The following is a 17,866-nucleotide window of genomic DNA, read 5'->3' as shown; positions in this document are numbered from 1 at the left end:
AGAGGCTTTTTAATTCCTCTTCACTTTCTGTCCCCCTTAGCTTACTCTAATTTTCTTCATTTGTCACTGTTGGATGTAAATGTTTACAGAAGTTGTTATCTGTCTTCCTCCATTATACTGTGAGCTCCACGAAGGCAGGAATTTGGTCAGTTTTGTTTCACAGGTGTATTCTAAAGTACCTTGCTCATGGTAGGCACTCAAGAAAAATTTTGATTGTTGAATGAGTTTCTAGAAATAAGTGGAAAAACAAATGAATGTTTTGTTTTTTAAATATTAGCTGCCCATTTACCCTGAAGTTTCCCCTTTTATTTCTTTAATAGTGGTTCTGAAATGTTAACTGAGCTTAATCCATAACTATAAAACTTTCTGTTTCACAAATCTAGTCTAAGGCTCTATTTTATTGATAGGGAAATTAAATCATCACCGTGTTAAATATTCTCCGAGTTATAGTGAGTTAATTAGTATGTATGGTTGAGACTAGAATCTCATCTTTTAAATCTCAGTTTATTGCTTTTTTCACTACTTTCTGATACCTTAATATGAGGCCAGACTTCAAGTCAATTTCTTACGGAAACAAAGCAGCTAAAACTGAACATATCAATGAGCAGAATTTGAAAAAGATAAGCTTTTTGAGCAGATTGATGATGATGTTCAAAGTAGTGCAATCTGCTGATTAATGATGCAGTTAAAACCATTTTCCTCTTTGATGGTCATTATAGTTCTGTTAGTTTCCTGTAGCTTTAGAATGTTTATTGCCAATAGGTTAAACATTGAGAAATGTGTTTATTAATGTTGTATTTGGTATTTTTTAATCTTATCTAGGTGCACATGAACTTGAACAGATGCAGCTGATTTTAGAATCTATTCCTGTTGTCCATGAGGAAGATCGTCAGGAGCTTCTCAGCGTAATTCCAGTTTACATTAGAAATGACATGACTGAGCCACACAAACCTTTAACTCAGCTGCTTCCAGGAATTAGTCGAGAAGGTACTATAACTGAAGAGTAACCGTCATGTAATGGTGTGTTTGTGTGTGAGCAGGATGTGTGTAGGGAAGCTTTAGCTTTTTATTGTTATAGATGTGGCATTCTCCCAAATAGTCTTTAGACACTCAAGGTGCACCTAAAACTTAAGCTCTTGCTTTCCTTTTTATAGCCAAGCACTTAGGCTGGGAATCTTTTCTTTGCTCTGAATAATTTTCCAGATTCCAGTGTACCCCTCTTTTCTGGTTCTGACTCCATGTGCTTTTCCAACTTTTACTTCTGATCATCTCTGCTAGGTGAACGTGTTTATCACTGACTCTCATTGAGCTGGAATGGGATTCTCTGAGGGTTATACGATAAATAAGTAAGGGTACAAATATAAGTGTGATTTAGATATGAAAGAGGGTATTGATTTGAAGGAAAGCAGGGGTTTTAGAGCAAGGAAAAGATGGAGGAAAGATCAAAACTACATATGAACAAACTTGTTACATAAAAGATTGCAGATTGGTGTTAGTAATACTGGGTGCTAAATGTGACAGTTTGTGTAGACTTAATAGGAACATGGAGAGAATCAAAACTTCATTGACCATTAAAGCAGTTAATTTCATACATCAGAATGGAGAGATGTATCTTCAGGGTTTGTTGATACAAATAAGATACAAAAGTCTAAATGCTGTAATAGTTATCTGTAATAAGATAACATTTTTTAAAAGAAGAGCATTAGAAATGAAAAATATCTTCCTTAAAAGTTGATTGTATCATACCTTTAAGGATTATTGTACTGTATTTAGCTGTATCCATGCCAGAATTGTGATAGTTTTTTCCTGAATCATAAAGTTAGGGAGATAGAGTTTCCTAAACATCTTAAACTTTCTCTTTATATGTTTATTGTTCATATCACCCACTCTGATCATTATGTAGTTAAGGTTAATGTGTATCAAAGTGCTTTAACTTAGCAAGTGTTTTGAGAAATAGGCACTGGATGGCAAAACTGATGACATTGTCTTTTTTCCCCTCAGCTATGCTTGGAACTCATTATTAAATGCTTGAATGAAAAGGAAGCAACTGTATTTAATTTCAACAGGTTTCATAAGCTTCCTTTTCAGGAATGCTACATTTTTAACCCGTCTTTTAGAGTATCTTTACAGTCAGTAATATATTGCTGACTTTCTGACTCCTGATCTTGTTGCCATTGTCATGATGGCATCCTGTTCATAACTGAACAGCAGTCATGTAGCACTTGACTATGCCTCAGAGTTGTCTGTTGGAACTCTTTAAAAAGTGCAGAATGTTAAATCAGAATCCAGAGGTGGGGAGGCAAGCAGGACATGTGTCTGCTCTGCAGGTATGACCCTGCTCAGCCAAATTGAGAGAGAGTGCTCAGGGATTGGCTTGGAGTCACTGTTGCCATTGCTGAGTCTTATCAAAACAGGCAAGCTAGTAATACAGAACGTTGCTGTTGAGGCATTTGTAACCTAATTAAATTTGAATCTTCTTTTCCCTTGTCCTCATTAGTCAGCTGTGAACTAACCTGAATATTTAGTTGGTGCCTGGGATTTATTCATAATGTGTTGAACAAATGTCTTTGATAATAGGTTCATTAAAGTAACCATTGAACAAGGATTCTTGATTTTTATAAGTGATAGAACTCTGTGCGTGTGTGGGTGCACGCACGTACTCATTCATGTCCAACTCTTTGCGACCCCATGGACTGTAGCCCATCAGGCTTCTCTGTCCACAGGATTTTTCAGGCAAGAATACTGCAGTGGGTTGCCATTTTCTACTCCAGGGGATCTTCCCAACCCAGGGATCAAACCTACGTCTCTTGCATCTTACGCATTGACGGGCAGATTCTTTACCACTAGTGCCACCTGTACTCGCGTACAAATGCATTGCAGAGTGTTCAAAGTTCCTGAAGCTAAAGACTTGTTACATAGATGTGCTCTGCAAGTTTCTTCTTCATTACCACTGGAATTTTGTTTGGAGGCAGAGTACCTTCTGAGCAATGGGGAACTCTTAGAGTAGTATATGTTCCTTTCTCACATTCTATTTATGATCTTCAGAGGGAAAAAGCAGACAAGATTAAGTACATGTGAATTGACAGATTAAGACTACTGGAACCCTGTACTGGTTAGTGTCTTTAAATGGATACCCAAATCTTTTAAATTTTCCTTCATGGTTACCTTTTATCCTCCCTTTCTCTATAGTTTACCACTTATTTCTTTGTCTTAGCATACCATTGTAGTAAATAGACTGATTTCCTCTAGAGCAGGGCTATCCAATAGAATTTTCACAATGATGGAAATGTTTTTTATTTGCATACATTTGGGAGTTCAGCCTGACTGTTAGCCCTCCCTTTTCTCCCTGCTATCAGTTTTAGGGATTCTAGAGTATATTCCTCTCATGTAGTTGGATATGTTTCACTCTGAGAATGGCAGTTATGCTGAGTCAACTATCAGTAACTGTGCCTTAGATTGTCTGTTGCCTTGAGACACGTGGGGCATTGACTTGCAGAAGAACCAAGAACAGCTTGATGTATCATGAAATCATTTCCTAGGTTAGGGTAATATAGTAGAGGCGGGTGGGGAAAAGTTGGAGCACAGGCAGGAACCTCAGCCCTGGGCCACTGAAGGGTATGAATAACAAGGAGCCTTACCTTTCTTCTCTTTAGTACTTCATTGGACTGATCTGAGGATTGAATGAGATAATGTAGTGAAGCACTTTGTGGAATATAAATCACTGTATAAATGTCAGCTACTTTTAATATTAATGAGAGATTGGGAGTTGAGAATAAGGTCCTTTCTAGAGTGCAGCTTAGTTTTAGAGAAGTGCTAACTAGCTTTTCTGTTGAGATAGAAGGCAAGGATCAGTAGATGTGTGACAGACCAGAGTGAAGAAGTAGGGATTGAGATAAATGTGAAGGTTTATCTGCTTAGAACAATGAGAAGATTGAGAGCAAAAAGAAATGGTGAGGAACATTGCTGAGCCATTTCAAAGGCCAGTTGAAATTCCACAGTATGTGTGAGTCTGTAGAGAGCTTAAAGAGAGAGAGAGAGAGATACACGCACGTGCGCACACACACACACACACACACACACACACACGTGATTTTGCATCCAGCTTTTATCAGTACTGTATAACTAGGAAACAGAAAAAGTAGAAGGTGGGAATGGTTCAGAGTTGAAGATGGTGTCACTCATAAGGCATTCAAGTGTGTGGTGGTGGTAGAAGGCTGGTGACAGTGATGCAGTCTGAGTTAGTGAAAAGATCTGGGTTTGTGGTAGCTATGCTGTAGCCCTAAAGTGATCAAATGCATTGTGTGATCTGCAGTAGTATGATTGGTGTGAAACAGAAGTCAACAAAATTAGTACAACAGCTGGTCAATGAGGTTAGGGGAGCAAGGGGCTTTCTTTATATTGAGCACTAAACACTATACATTTCATTTTTATACCTTATACCTATCTCTGTATCCATTCTATACATGAAAAAATGGAAGTTCAGCAAGTTTAACCTCTCCAGTTCCACATAGCTAGTAATCCAGCTAACCTAGTGAGTTGCAGAACTGAAATTAGGACCTATGTATCAGGTTATGCCATATGAAATTGCTGTTTTTTGACTGACAAAAATGAAAATTTCATATGGTTCAACTTCATATATTCCTTTTCCTTTATAATTGGCCATAATATGAGATTGGGATATATTTCAGACACTTACTTTGTTTCTTGGACACATGTCTTTTTAATCAGTGAATCAAGTAAGTTGTTTTGTTTCTCTGACAGAACTTCAATTAACTTACCTTTTAATTGTGTAATCCCTTTTTTTCTTTATGGGTTGGTGGACCTCCAGTACAGTTAAGGTTTTTTCCTTCCTCTTGTAGCACTGGATTTCCTGGAACAAATTTTGACATTCAGCCCCATGGATCGGTTGACAGCAGAAGAAGCGCTTTCCCATCCTTACATGAGCATTTATTCTTTTCCAATGGATGAGCCAATCTCAAGTCATCCTTTTCATATTGAAGATGAAGTTGATGATATTTTGCTTATGGATGAAACTCATAGTCACATTTATAACTGGGAAAGGTAAAACTGACCCTAAATTAGGAAAAGCTTTTGTTTTGAATAAAACATAATTTAGTGAGTTTTATTTTAAATTGTATATGATAAGACAATGTAAAAATCTTAAAAGTTTAGAAATGGTCTTTTTGGCTTTCTGCTAAACTTATTGATGTCTTTGAATAGCCTTTATGTAATTTCAATATTTAATAGTTACTGCTTAGTATATACATAATGGGAAAAATTAAACGCTACTTTGGAACAAGAAGTAGTTAATGTTGAAATTAGTTTGTTTACTTGCTGCATTTTTTAACTCCTAAAATGTTGAAGTATTTATGATCAAACATATCTGCCAACCATCTACATGAACATTTCTACTATCTATATATATAGTTGTTTTCTCACATACCCAGATGTCTTCCAATCTCGACATTTTCTACCATACTTATTAGTTAAGTCATCTGATTTCTTTTCTATTCTCTCCTCTTCAACCGCCACTGTTTTCGCTTGTGTCTTAGTCTGCCTGTACTTGGTTGTAGTGTGGGCACCTTGCTGTAATGTGTCAGTAAGAGGATACCACATTCAGTAACACATTTACATGGAGACTTGTTTTGTTCTACTTATGGTGATGAGTTCCAGCAAGCCTTCCTCTAGTCTGCTTTATTACCATAGAGTGAAAATCTGTACGGCACCTGATTGAAATTAGGGATCTACATTTTGTGGCCATAAAGGTTTTCTTTTTCACCCGTGTGTGAAATTATGTTTATAGAAATTTTGAAATTGAACTGTAGACCAGCCAGCCACTCAGCTGTTTATGTGCAGTTTATATAATTATATGCTCTGTTGCATCATACTGCTTTATATAGTAACAGGGCTTACCTATCCATTAAGATTATAAATTCTTATATGACTTAATACTCTTATTATTCCCCTCATAGACCTAGCAAGCATAGTGCTTTGACTCAAAAGGCATGCAGTAAATTTGAAAGTGAAATCATATACCTGGAGTAACACTAATGTATTAATTTTTTTCAGGTACCATGATTGTCAATTTTCAGAGCATGATTGGCCTATACATAACAACTTTGATATTGAGGAAGTTCAACTAGACCCAAGAGCTCTGTCTGATGTCACTGATGAAGAAGATGTACAAGTTGATCCTCGAAAATATTTGGATGGAGATCGTGAAAAGTATTTGGAGGATCCTGCTTTTGACACCAGTTACTCTACTGAGCCTTGTTGGCAGTACCCAGATCATCATGAAAACAAATACTGTGATCTGGAGTGTAGCCATACTTGTAACTACAAAACGAGGTCATCATCATATTTAGATAACTTAGTTTGGAGAGAGAGTGAAGTTAATCATTATTATGAACCCAAGCTTATTATAGATCTTTCTAATTGGAAAGAACAAAGCAAAGAAAAATCTGATAAGAAGGGCAAGTCAAAATGTGAAAGGAATGGATTGGTTAAAGCCCAGATAGCTTTAGAGGAAGCATCACAGCAACTGGCTGAAAAAGAAAGGGAAAAGAATCAGGGATTTGACTTTGATTCCTTTATTGCAGGAACTATTCAACTTAGTTCACAACATGAGGCTGCTGATGTTGTTGACAAATTAAATGACTTGAATAGCTCAGTGTCCCAATTAGAATTGAAAAGTTTGATATCAAAGTCAGTAAGCCGAGAAAAACAGGAAAAAGGAATGGCAAATTTGGCTCAATTAGAAGCATTGTATCAATCTTCTTGGGATAGCCAGTTTGTGGGTGGTGGGGAGGACTGTTTTCTCATAAATCAGTTTTGTTGTGAGGTAAGGAAAGATGAGCAAATTGAAAAGGAAAACACTTATACCAGTTACCTGGACAAGTTTTTTAGCAGGAAAGAAGATACTGAAATGCTAGAAACTGAGCCGGTAGAGGATGGGAAGCTTGGGGAGAGAGGAAATGAGGAAGGATTTCTGAACAGCAGTGGGGAGTTCCTCTTCAACAAGCAGCTTGAATCCATAGGCATCCCACAGTTTCACAGTCCAGTTGGGTCACCACTTAAGTCAATACAGGCCACATTAACACCTTCTGCTATGAAATCTTCCCCTCAGATTCCTCATAAGACATACAGCAGCATTCTGAAACATCTGAACTAAAACACTCAGCAGACATTTCCCTTTGTATTCTTCATGAAATGTGTTTTGTCTTTTTTATTACTAGTGTTTAAGTCTTTTTTTTTTTTTTTACTTGAATCAGATGGTGTCATTTAGAAAGGATTTTTTTCTTGGTTTTTAAAATCCAGACTTTTTTTCTACATGTGAGATGGTTTTCATTTTAACTGGCATGTCGTTTGCACACAAAAATAAAGAATAGAGCAAAATAATGCAATGCAGGAGGAGACAAAAGAAATGCACTAAGACAAGTAAAAAACATTCTCTTATAGAACAATGATCTGTTTTACAGGAAACAAAAATCTTGCCTTGAAATTTACACAGTGAGACTGTACATAATTGCATGAAAATATCTATTTTTTTCCTAAAACATTTTTCATTCATGAGTATTTTCAAGTTTTTCATACTGTACACATTTCTTAAAAACACATGATACCAGCAGCAACTGAAAATGAATGCCGAATTTGGTACACATGTGTTATCTACCTCAAGGTAACAAGAGTATGTGGCAAAACATATACCACCCATAGTGCTTCACAATATGCACTTCTATTTAGCCAGCGTTTATTGTAGTAAACTCTTCTTAATGAGATTCACTCACTGTTTATAAATGTTCTGGTATGCATTCTTTATAGTGAAGTGTTACATCACATCTTATTTATTTTAGCAAATCAGTATATTTTCTGTATTTAATGATAAAAAGTTAGTTTTTGAGATTTATTTGCAAATACACTTTTTTCCATTTGGCACTATGGTTTGTTGCCTACTTAGCTGAATATATAATGTCAGCTTATCCTAAGGCTGTCCACGTACTTAATTTACTTAAGTATTCATTTTAAGTAAAGCGCTCACTGTGTATAGGAATTTGTATTTTGGAGGTGCTTGATCTATCTACAAAGAAAAATTAGGAATTACTTTATTATAAAATGCTCCTAGAAGTCTTAATTGTGTTTATTTTTTAAAAAACTGTAATGTTAGACTTGTGTGCATGGAAGTAATTAAGGTACATCATTATTGTAGTTTAAAAGTTGTACATGATAAGACATATTTTGTTTTTACTGTATGTTTTTACTGAATGATCTATTCCCCATCCCAAAGCAAGCATGAATAAAATTAGGTTAAATGTAGCATGTGGCATCGCAGTCTCTTAGAATTTGTCTCATCTATTTTACTTTATGGAATACTGTCTGTATCTTTGGTTATCCTGTTTGAAGAAAAAGGACAAATAAAACATGGCCAGCAAATATGGCTCCTGTTTAACTCTTTGGCTTCCCTGGTAGCTCAGCTACCAGTAAAGAATCCTCCTGCAGTACAGGAGACCCTGGTTCAATTCCTGGGTCGGGATGATCCGCTGGAGAAGGGAGAGGCTACCCACTCCAGTGTTCTTGGGCTTCCCTGGTGGCTCAGCTGGGGTAAAGAATCCACCTGCAATGTGGGAGACCTGGGTTCAATCCCTGGGTCGGAAAGATCACCTGGAGAAGGGAACAGCTATCCGCTCCAGTATTCTGGCCTGGAAGATGCCATGGACCGTATAGTCCATGGGGTCTCAAAGAGTCGGACACGACTGAGTGACTTTCACTCTAGGTAATGAAAATGATTACCTAGCTATAATGAAAATCACTAGCAGAATCTTCTCTAGTTCCACTTTTCAGCATCTTTGAATTGTGGCTACAGTTTAAACTATGTTAGGCTAAAAGACTTAGAAGAAAAAGACTATTTTTGTCTCCACACAGAAATCTCTTGTTGACTTAACCTCACATATTAAAATGGTAAGGCTTTATAGATTTCAAAGCTATTATATAAGATGTGTGTGGAAGCTTTGAACTGTGCGGTTGGAGGATGTATTTGTATTTTAATTGTATTAAATGTATTTGTTCTGCATCATCATTCCTTTGCTCAAGAACATACCCATTTACCTATCCAAATATGACCATTCTTTGTTTAACTTCACTTTTCCTGTTTGTCTTCCATTCTTGTTTCATACATTCTCTTAATATCTGGACTTTCTGCCTTCGCATTGACCTATTTATTGATTTCATGTGGATTCACAAAGGTTTTAAAGATACATATATTTATAATGAATTCAGTGATTTCAGTGAATATCACTGTTGTGAATTTATATACTCAAATTACCTTAAAAACTTAAGGTCTTAGAGGAGAAGCTTTCAGTTTTTCACATTTGGATATGATGTTACTTGTGGATTTTCATATGTAGCCTTTGCTATGTTGAAGTAATTTCCTTCTGTTCCTATTGTGTTGAGGTTTTTTTTTCTTTTAATCATGAGAAGATGTTTAATTTTGTAAAATGCTTTTTCTCTTGAGAGTAATCATGTGGGTTTTGACCTCCTGATGATGTGCTGTATTACATTGATTTTTTTCATATATTGAACCAGTCTTATTTTCCAGGAATTGCACCTGTCCATAGTTGATAATGGACAGTTTTTATTTTCTTATATACTCGATGGACGTGAGTCTGAATGAACTCCAGGAGTTAGTGATGGACAGGGAGGCCTGGTGTGCTGCGATTCATGGGGTTGCAAAGAGTCGGACACGACTGAGCGACTGAACTACACTGAACGGAACTGATACTATATAATTCTTTTAAGATGCAACTGGATTTAGTTGGCTTGTTTTGGGCTTTTTTTTTTTTTTTTGAGGATTTTTGTATCTATTCATCAGGCATATTGGTCTGTAGTTTTATTTTCTTATATCTTTGTCTGATTTTGCTATCAGGATAATGCTGGCCTCATAGAATGAGTTTGGAAGTATTCCCTCTTTAGTTTTTTGGAAGAGTTTCAAAAGGATTGGTATTAATTCTTCTTTAAATGTTAAACTTCTCTATTGAATCTGTCTGGTCCTGGGGTTCCTTTGTTGGGAGGCTTTTGATGATTGATTTAATCTCCACTTCTTCACAATTCACTCTTGTAGGTTGCGTATTTCCAGAATTGTATCCATTTCTTCTAGGTTATCCAATTTGTTGGCATACAGTTGTTCATTATAGTCTAATATGATCCCTTTTTAATTTCTCTCTCATTTCTGATTTATGTTGACTCTCTTATTCTGGCTCAGCATTTATTAAATTTGTTTATTTTTTCTTTATTTCCATTTATTTCTATTCCAGTTTTTTTTTCTTCCTTCTGATAACTGGGTTTAGTTCTTGATAACTGGGTTTAGTTCTTTTTTTGTTTTTTTCCCTTGCTCCTTGATGTGTAAAATTAGATTGTTGATTTGAAGCCTTTTTTTTTTTTTTGGTCTTTTTTTAATGGAATTTATTTTTAGGGAAATTGTAGATTCTCAGCAAAAGTATGCATAAGGTACAAAGATTTCTGATACATCTACTGTCTCCATATATGTATAATCTTCCCTATTATCACCATCCCCCACCGGAGTGGTACATTTGTTATAATTGATGAACACAGCACTGACACATCAGAATCAGCCTAAGTCCATAGTTTACCTTAATTAGGGTTAACTCTTGCTATTGTATGTGGGTTTGGACAACTGTATAATGACATGTGTCCACCATATGTCAGGTGATTCATAGATCTCCATTTCTTTTTGGTCAGTTTATGGAGATTCATTTTGTTTCTTTGAGCTTTGTTTCCCTGTTTATTCATGTGTCTTGTTATTTTCTTTGTTCTGATTTTTGCATTTGAAAAAACAGGTACCTTTGCCTGCTTTGCAGACTGACTTGTACTGGGAAATATCACCAGTCTTGTCAGCTCCAATACTTTGACCACCTGATGCGAAGAGCTGACAAATTTGAAAAGACCCTGATGTTGGGAAAGATTGAAGGCAGGAGGAGAAGGGGACAACAGAGGATGAGATGGTTAGATGGCATCACTGACTCAATGGACATGAGTTTGGGTAAACCCCGGGAGTTGGTGATGGACAGGAAGGCCTGGCGTGCTGCGGTTAATGGGGTCCCAAAGAGTCAGGCACGACTGAGCAACTGAAATGAACTGAGCTTCCCAGCTAGAGAAGTTTCTCAAACCTTTTATAGGATTGTGTAATCTCTGTACTTGTATGTATAAACTCCTCCCCGCCCCCGCTCCAACTCTTCATCCCCCAGCCAGATTTCTTTTCCGAGGGTTGCTTTGTCTAGTGTCTGTCCGAGATTGTCTGATACTACAGCAATTCCCTGAGCTCTCTTTTGTTCTCATTGGCCCCCAGGCATTCAAGAATGGTGCTTTTAATCAGGCCAAACTGAAATCAAGTCTCTTGGGCAGCCCCCCAAAACCTGGAACAGTGGGGGATTGTTCCAGTCTTCCATTTCCCTCCCAAAGGAGGAGCTACAGGGTGGGTGGGCTTTCCCTCCCAAGCAGGAGCTATGCTGGCTTGAGGAGGGGGCTGACATGGTTGAAATAAAACTGCTTTTCAAATTATTCATTTAAGTGTATCTGTTCTTGGCTTTGAGATTGTCAACTGGTGTCTGGAGTTCTCATGAAGGCTTTTTGGACCATATGCTGTTAAGTCAGTTTTTCTCTGAGGTAGTGAGGTCTAGGGGTTTCTATTCTGCCATCTTGTCTATGTCCAAAAATAATTTTTAAATGACTGATTATGACTTAGAGGAATGTCCCAGCTGTGGTGCAGCTTTCAGACTTTTGGATGATCTGTGTCATGAGATGAGTCACATCTCTGAACTAATGGCTTGGCATCACGATTTTTAGAGCTACTTCTGAATCTTAGATATTAGGTTTAATTTGGAAATAGCAACACCCTCCCTCCCACACTTCTTTGGTTGGTCTTTAAGATTTCAGGCATGTAGAAAAAGAATTTTTTTAAAAACATACCACTTGCTTTATTAGTTTATCTAATGTCAGTTTGTGTCAGATAAACACCTACAGATAAAACTGAATCCCTCTCAGCCCTCCCACATCTCATTTCCCTGCCTCTGTCCTCAGAGGTAGACGCTTTCTGAATTTGGTTTATCATTCTTTGCACAGTTTTTGTATATGTAATGTTGCATGTTAAAATCATGGCATATTTTTTCAACTTAGGTTTTTCATTCAACATGTCTGAAGTTTATGTTGGTGTGTGTAGGCCTCCTAATTCCATTTTAATTGCTGTTTTGCAGTGTATCCATTTTTGAAATGACACTTGTTTTTAAAATTTTGCTGCTACAAACACATTTGCAGTGAGAATTCTTGTAAACACATATAAGAGTGTCTTTTGGGTAATATATAGTACAATTGCTAGATCACAGAGAAAACATATCTTCAAGTCTGTGAGATGCTACATTGCTGTCCAAGTGTATGAAAGTTTCTGTTAATCACATCCTCCCAAAGAAGAAACCAACTCTTCTACTCAGTTAACCCTACCAGGCTCGGTGTGTTTACTTGAAGTACAGTTCAGTTCAGTTGCTCAGTCGTGTCCGACTCTGCGACCCCATGAACCGTAGCATGCCAGGTCTCCCTGTCCATCACCAACTCCCGGAGTTCACCCAAACCCACGTCCATTGAGTCGGTGATGTCATCCAACCATCTCATCCTCTGTCGTCCCCTTCTCCTCCTACCCTCACTCTTTTCCAGCATCAGGGTCTTTTCAAGATGAGTCAGTTCTTAGCATCAGGTGGCCAAAGTATTGGAGTTGTAGAAATCGAAATTTCTAATTCCAAACAACTTCACGACAAAGTTAAGACTACACCTTAGGGATTTTTGTGCAGTTGCTTCAATGATGATGAGATAGTCTTGCTTATTTCTCACTGCAGTTGCTGTAGCTTGGGGACAGGTGAGTCAATTTTATAAATTTATACTTGGGCCTACATCTAGGGAGTAAACCAAACTTTTAAAATAAAATCCAATATGGTATCACCTTTACTTCTAGGTTAAAATAATGTATTTTACTAGGTTCTGCACAGTATTATTCCTTTCGAAATTATTTAGAAGTACTGTTTTCTGTAGCACATTTAGTGGGCTGGTTTTGTTCTTTGAATTGCTCACCTCCTAATCCTGGCCTTTTCAGTTTCCATTTACTGTTGAATTCAAAACAAGCAAAGACTCTACCCTAAATGGGTTTATCGTGTATCTACTATTAATAAATATTAATAATTAATAGTTTGCCTCTTAATATTAGGGTTTCTTACTATTTAATATTTTGAAATCTGGCTTGAGAGGAGAAAGGACAAATTGGGAGATCCAAGTTTTGGATCCACTTTCACCATTAACTCATCTTCTCATTGGGTGGCACTTACTCTTTGGACCTAAGGTTCTTGTTAATTTAGGTGATACAGATTACTTGAGCCTAATAATACAGCCTACCTGGGACAACTCTGAATGGGACACCTTTTGAATTCTAACCCACTATAATAGCCATGATGTTTAACCTTTACCAGTATATATTCCTTCTAGGTCTTATTTCTGTAATAGATGCACTGGGCTGAGTAAATTAATGACCCTGAAGCAGAATAAGAATGAAACTTTGTGTTCAGTGCAACCTTGCCAGAAACAAAAGTATTCAAAGTCCAAAGTTGTTTACCTTTGAAAGAGCATTGTGAACTCACCAACCTCTTTCTTCATAGTGCCTGGGGCATGCTCCTTAAATAAACCAGGTGAAGAGAAGGATCTTTACAAGCTCTTCCAAAGCTTAGTGTGTAATAAGTATCTTACAGAAAAGATGGATGTTTGATTACCCATGTTGGAACATCATCTCAGTTCCAATGCGGAGATCTAACAAATTCCACTGGATTTGTATGCTAACCCTTGCTGTCTTGATACAGCACAGTGATAGTGTTACAAGTCTAGCTAAACAGGATACTTACCTTGGGGTATGTCTGCATGTACAATGCCTTCCTTATAGCTCGGTGCTGCTGGAGTAGGATGACGGTTGCTTTGCCGGATCCTGGGCTTCTGATTTCAGACTCCAGCCCAAGCCTGTTTCTTCACGTCCAGCTTAAAACCACAAATTTGGATCCAAATTTGTCTGTGTACTTGGACTCTGCTTCCACTTGAGCTTACCACTCCCACACCCACATAACTTGAGATGACTTCAGCTGCCTACTGAGACATTGAAACTTGCAGTATTGTGCAGTCTTTAAGCACACAAGCTTCAGAGTCAGATCCAAACCAGGCTTAATACTGTGTTCTACTGCCTACCAGCCATATGTGGGTTATTCATCCTCTTGCTTTTCCTTATCCGTAAGATAAGGCTAATGACACCTAACTCATGGGGTTTTGTAAGGATTAAATGAAATGTATTCAAACTCTTTAGCAGAATGTGTCATATATCATAAACTATCCTTGCTCTTGTCCTGTTTCCGTTGTTGCCTTTCCCTCCCCAATTGGACTGAAACTCTGAACTCTGACCTTGACTTTGCTTTCATTATCGCTTCCCCTTATCTAAGTATCATAACTTCTGGCCTTGACATACAGATGGCATTTTGTTCTAGGCATACTGCTCATCAGCTCTGCCCAACTCCTGCCTCCAGGTTTTGATCCTTCCTCAGCCCAAACCCTGGCCTGAACTACTCCAGCACAGGCAGCTCTCAGATCTATGAAGACTAAACAGTTCATGTCCACTTTCTGTGTTTGCTGTAAATAGTCTGCGTTGCTTTTTGTCTCCCTGGAGAACAAGTGTCTTCATTTGAAAGTCAGAAGCCTAGGAGTCACTCGGTGTTCCTTCCTCTGAAAACCCACAACCAATCCCTCAGTGAGTCTATGGCAATATCTGGAGTCTGACCACTTCTCACCATCTCCATCGCTGCTACGTGATCTAACCCACCATCTGTCTGCTGGACTATGGCCATAGTCTCCTTTCTGGTCTCCCTGGATCCCCTACAGTTTATTCTCTGTACAGCAGCCAGAATGATCCTTTTAAATCATAAATCAGATCATGTCTCTCCTCCAATTACTCAAAATCTCAATGACTGCCCTCCTCAGAATAAATGTGAAGGTTTTGACTGAGGCCTACAAGGCACCCATCCACAACTCCTTGCCAAGTTCATGAAACATTTTGACGTAGGAGAGGGAAAGTGAGAAAGGGATGAACAGCCACCTTGGCTCCCACCGGCCCCCACCTTAGGCTGTGTACTAGCTCTTCCCTCGGCCTAGAAAGCTCGACCCAGAGTGCAGCATCCCTTCCTCCCTCCCTTCTTAGAAGTCTCTGTTCAAACATCAACTTATCACAGAGGCTGTCCCTGACCAGTGCATGTGAGGTAACACACATCTATTACTCCTGTACACCTGCGCTGGTTGATTTTTTTCCAGCAAATACACAAACACATAATATCCCCATTTTATATTGTCTGTCTCTCTCCACTTAGACCATAAGTTCCTTGAGACAAGGACCTCATCAGTTTTTTTCACAGCTGTATCCCCAACCCCTAACGCAGTACTTGGCACATAGTAGACACTCAATATTTGTTGAATGAAGGCATGAAGGAAATGAATGATGACTGCTGTTTTCTAAATTTCCTTTTGGATTGACGGGGCTCAGGGCTAGTGAGGCTCTATTGACTTTTCTCGAAGAAGGCAATGGCACCCCACTCCAGTACTCTTGCTTGGAAAATCCCATGGATGGAGGAGCCTGGTAGGCTGTAGTCCATGGGGTCGCTAAGAGTCGGACACGACTGAGCGACTTCCCTTTCACTTTTCACTTTCATGCATTGGAGAAGGAAATGGCAACCCACTCCAGTGTTCTTGCCTGGAGAATCCCAGGGACAGGGGAGCCTGGTGGGCTTCCGTCTATGGGGTCGCACAGAGTCAGACACGACTGAAGCAACTTAGCAGCAATAGCAGCAGCATTGACTTTTCTATTGGCTAAATAGTTTTGAGGTTAAATTATAGTGTTCATGGTTCTCCAGCCTTTCTATGATTTGCAGTGGGGAAGGAATAACTTTGGCGTTCCTTAGGTGTGACTCTCCATAACTAAGAAGCTCTAAATTGCAGTCTCAAGAGCAGTTAGAAATTCTCAAAAAAATGTCATCTGGTCCAGCAGGTTCATTTTCCTGAATTGCATTTCCAAAAGTGGGTGCAGTTTAGGTTAATGACAGTCTTTGCTCCTGACTCAGCTGCTTGCCTATTTTCCTGTTCTCTTTGTTGGAATGACTATACCTGTCAGGGTTGCACAATATGTTCATGACCCAGTTAAGCCAGGACGAGGTGGTTTATTTTTTAACTGCCTCTGTGCTATTCCTGTTAATCGTAACCCTGCCAAATGAGCCAGGCCTAGACTGTATGTTTAGTTCAGGAACTTTGGCAACAGAAACCATGCTAACCTTTGAAAATTTGTTGGGATTCAACAGGGGACTCATGGAGCCCAAGAACTGGGCCTCAAGAAGAACCAGAACCAGGCTGGAGGGCACCAGCAGCACAAGGAGGGCTGTTTCTCAACCCTGCCTCATTCTTTCTAGACCAACCGGGCTTCCTGGCCCAAAGATGGCTGCTCACAGCTCCAACTTCAAGTGTAACTTCCGGATGTACAGAATGCTTCTGTCTAGGTGTGCATCTCTCTGTTTCCCTCTCCTAAGTCAAAGCTTCTCTGGAAGAAAATCATATTGGCCCACCTGTGTTTAACTATTACCAGTGACTGGGTTGTGTTGAGGAAACACTGCTGCTGGAAGTCAGCCCTTTTAGTGGAGAGTGGAAGGCAGGTAGAGGGGTTGTTTTTAGATGGCTGTCCCCAGTGTGCCTGCGACACATGGTGATAAACTCTCTTTCCTCGATCATTTTGAAGGACAATGCTTTTGCAACTGGACCCCACGGGGTCTTCCAGGCATTGATTCCACTGGCTTGTCTCTTGTTGGGTTTATCAGAACAATCTGTAGCTTCATCAATCACAATTCTTTGATTTGTATATAGTGTTTGAGGATTTTTTTTTTTTTTTTGTCTGCACTGGATTTTTATTGTGGTGGCAGGCACTTTGGTGCTGTGAGCCAGCTTGGTTGTTCTGTGGCGTGTGGGATCTACTTCTCCGACCAAGGATGGAACCCACATCCCCCACATTGGAAGGCAGATTCTTAACCACTGGACCACCAGGGGAGTCCCTGTTTGATGACGTTTAGAGCATACTAATATACTTCATGTGAGTTTCACAATAACCCTATGAAGTCAAGTAGACCATATATTATTATCCCCAACTGCAAGTTTAAGGATACAGATAGAGAAATAAGTAACTACCCCAGGTTTGGGCAGTGGTGGAATCAGGACTAGAATTCAGGCCACCTAATTCTTAGGTGCTTTTTCAGGTTTTTTAATTAGAATAAAAATTTCCTTTAATGTCTGCTAAGTGACTTATTTGAAAAGACCCTGATGCTGGGAAAGATTGAGGGTGGGAGGAGAAGGGGACGACAGAGGATGAGATGGTTAAATGGCATCACTGACTCAATGGACATGAGTTTGGGTAAACTCCGGGAGTTGGTGATGGACAGGGAGGCCTGGTGTGCTGCGATTCATGGGGTCGCAAAGAGTCAGACATGACTGAGCGACTGAACTGAACTGAAAGTGTCACACCAGTATATTTCTCTGTTGGTGGTATTAAATAACCAATTACTGATAAAGGAATTTTTTATTTTTAATTTAAAAATATGTGTATAGATTCTTTTAATTTAATTTTTATGTATCTATCTGGAGAAGGCAATGGCACCCCACTTCAGTACTCTTGCCTGGAAAATCCCATGGACGGAGGAGCCTGGTAGGCTGCAGTCCATGTGGTCGCTAAGAGTTGGACACGACTGAGCGACTT

The 17,866-nt window shown here is 38.8% G+C and overlaps 1 protein-coding gene across 4 annotated transcripts in view; it reads left to right on the top strand.

Annotated features, from left to right (window-relative positions):
- The window catches only part of MAPK6 (mitogen-activated protein kinase 6), a 34,063-nt gene extending 25,633 nt beyond the window's left edge, over nt 1-8,430 (top strand). For all 4 annotated transcript variants that reach the window (XM_002690965.7, XM_024998031.2, XM_005211881.5 and 1 more), the window contains 3 exons: nt 823-987; nt 4,860-5,061; nt 6,070-8,430. In XM_002690965.7, coding sequence (XP_002691011.2) covers nt 823-987; nt 4,860-5,061; nt 6,070-7,171 — 1,469 coding nt within the window. In that variant the 3' untranslated portion in view covers nt 7,172-8,430. The remainder of the gene's footprint in view (nt 1-822; nt 988-4,859; nt 5,062-6,069) is intronic.
- Nucleotides 8,431-17,866: the final 9,436 nt, after the last annotated feature.

Source organism: Bos taurus, chromosome 10 (assembly GCF_002263795.3).
Source record: "Bos taurus isolate L1 Dominette 01449 registration number 42190680 breed Hereford chromosome 10, ARS-UCD2.0, whole genome shotgun sequence".
Taxonomy (NCBI): Eukaryota; Metazoa; Chordata; class Mammalia; order Artiodactyla; family Bovidae; genus Bos; species Bos taurus.
Note: the sequence above shows the minus strand (reverse complement) of the source record. Positions and strands in the feature narration are given on the sequence as shown.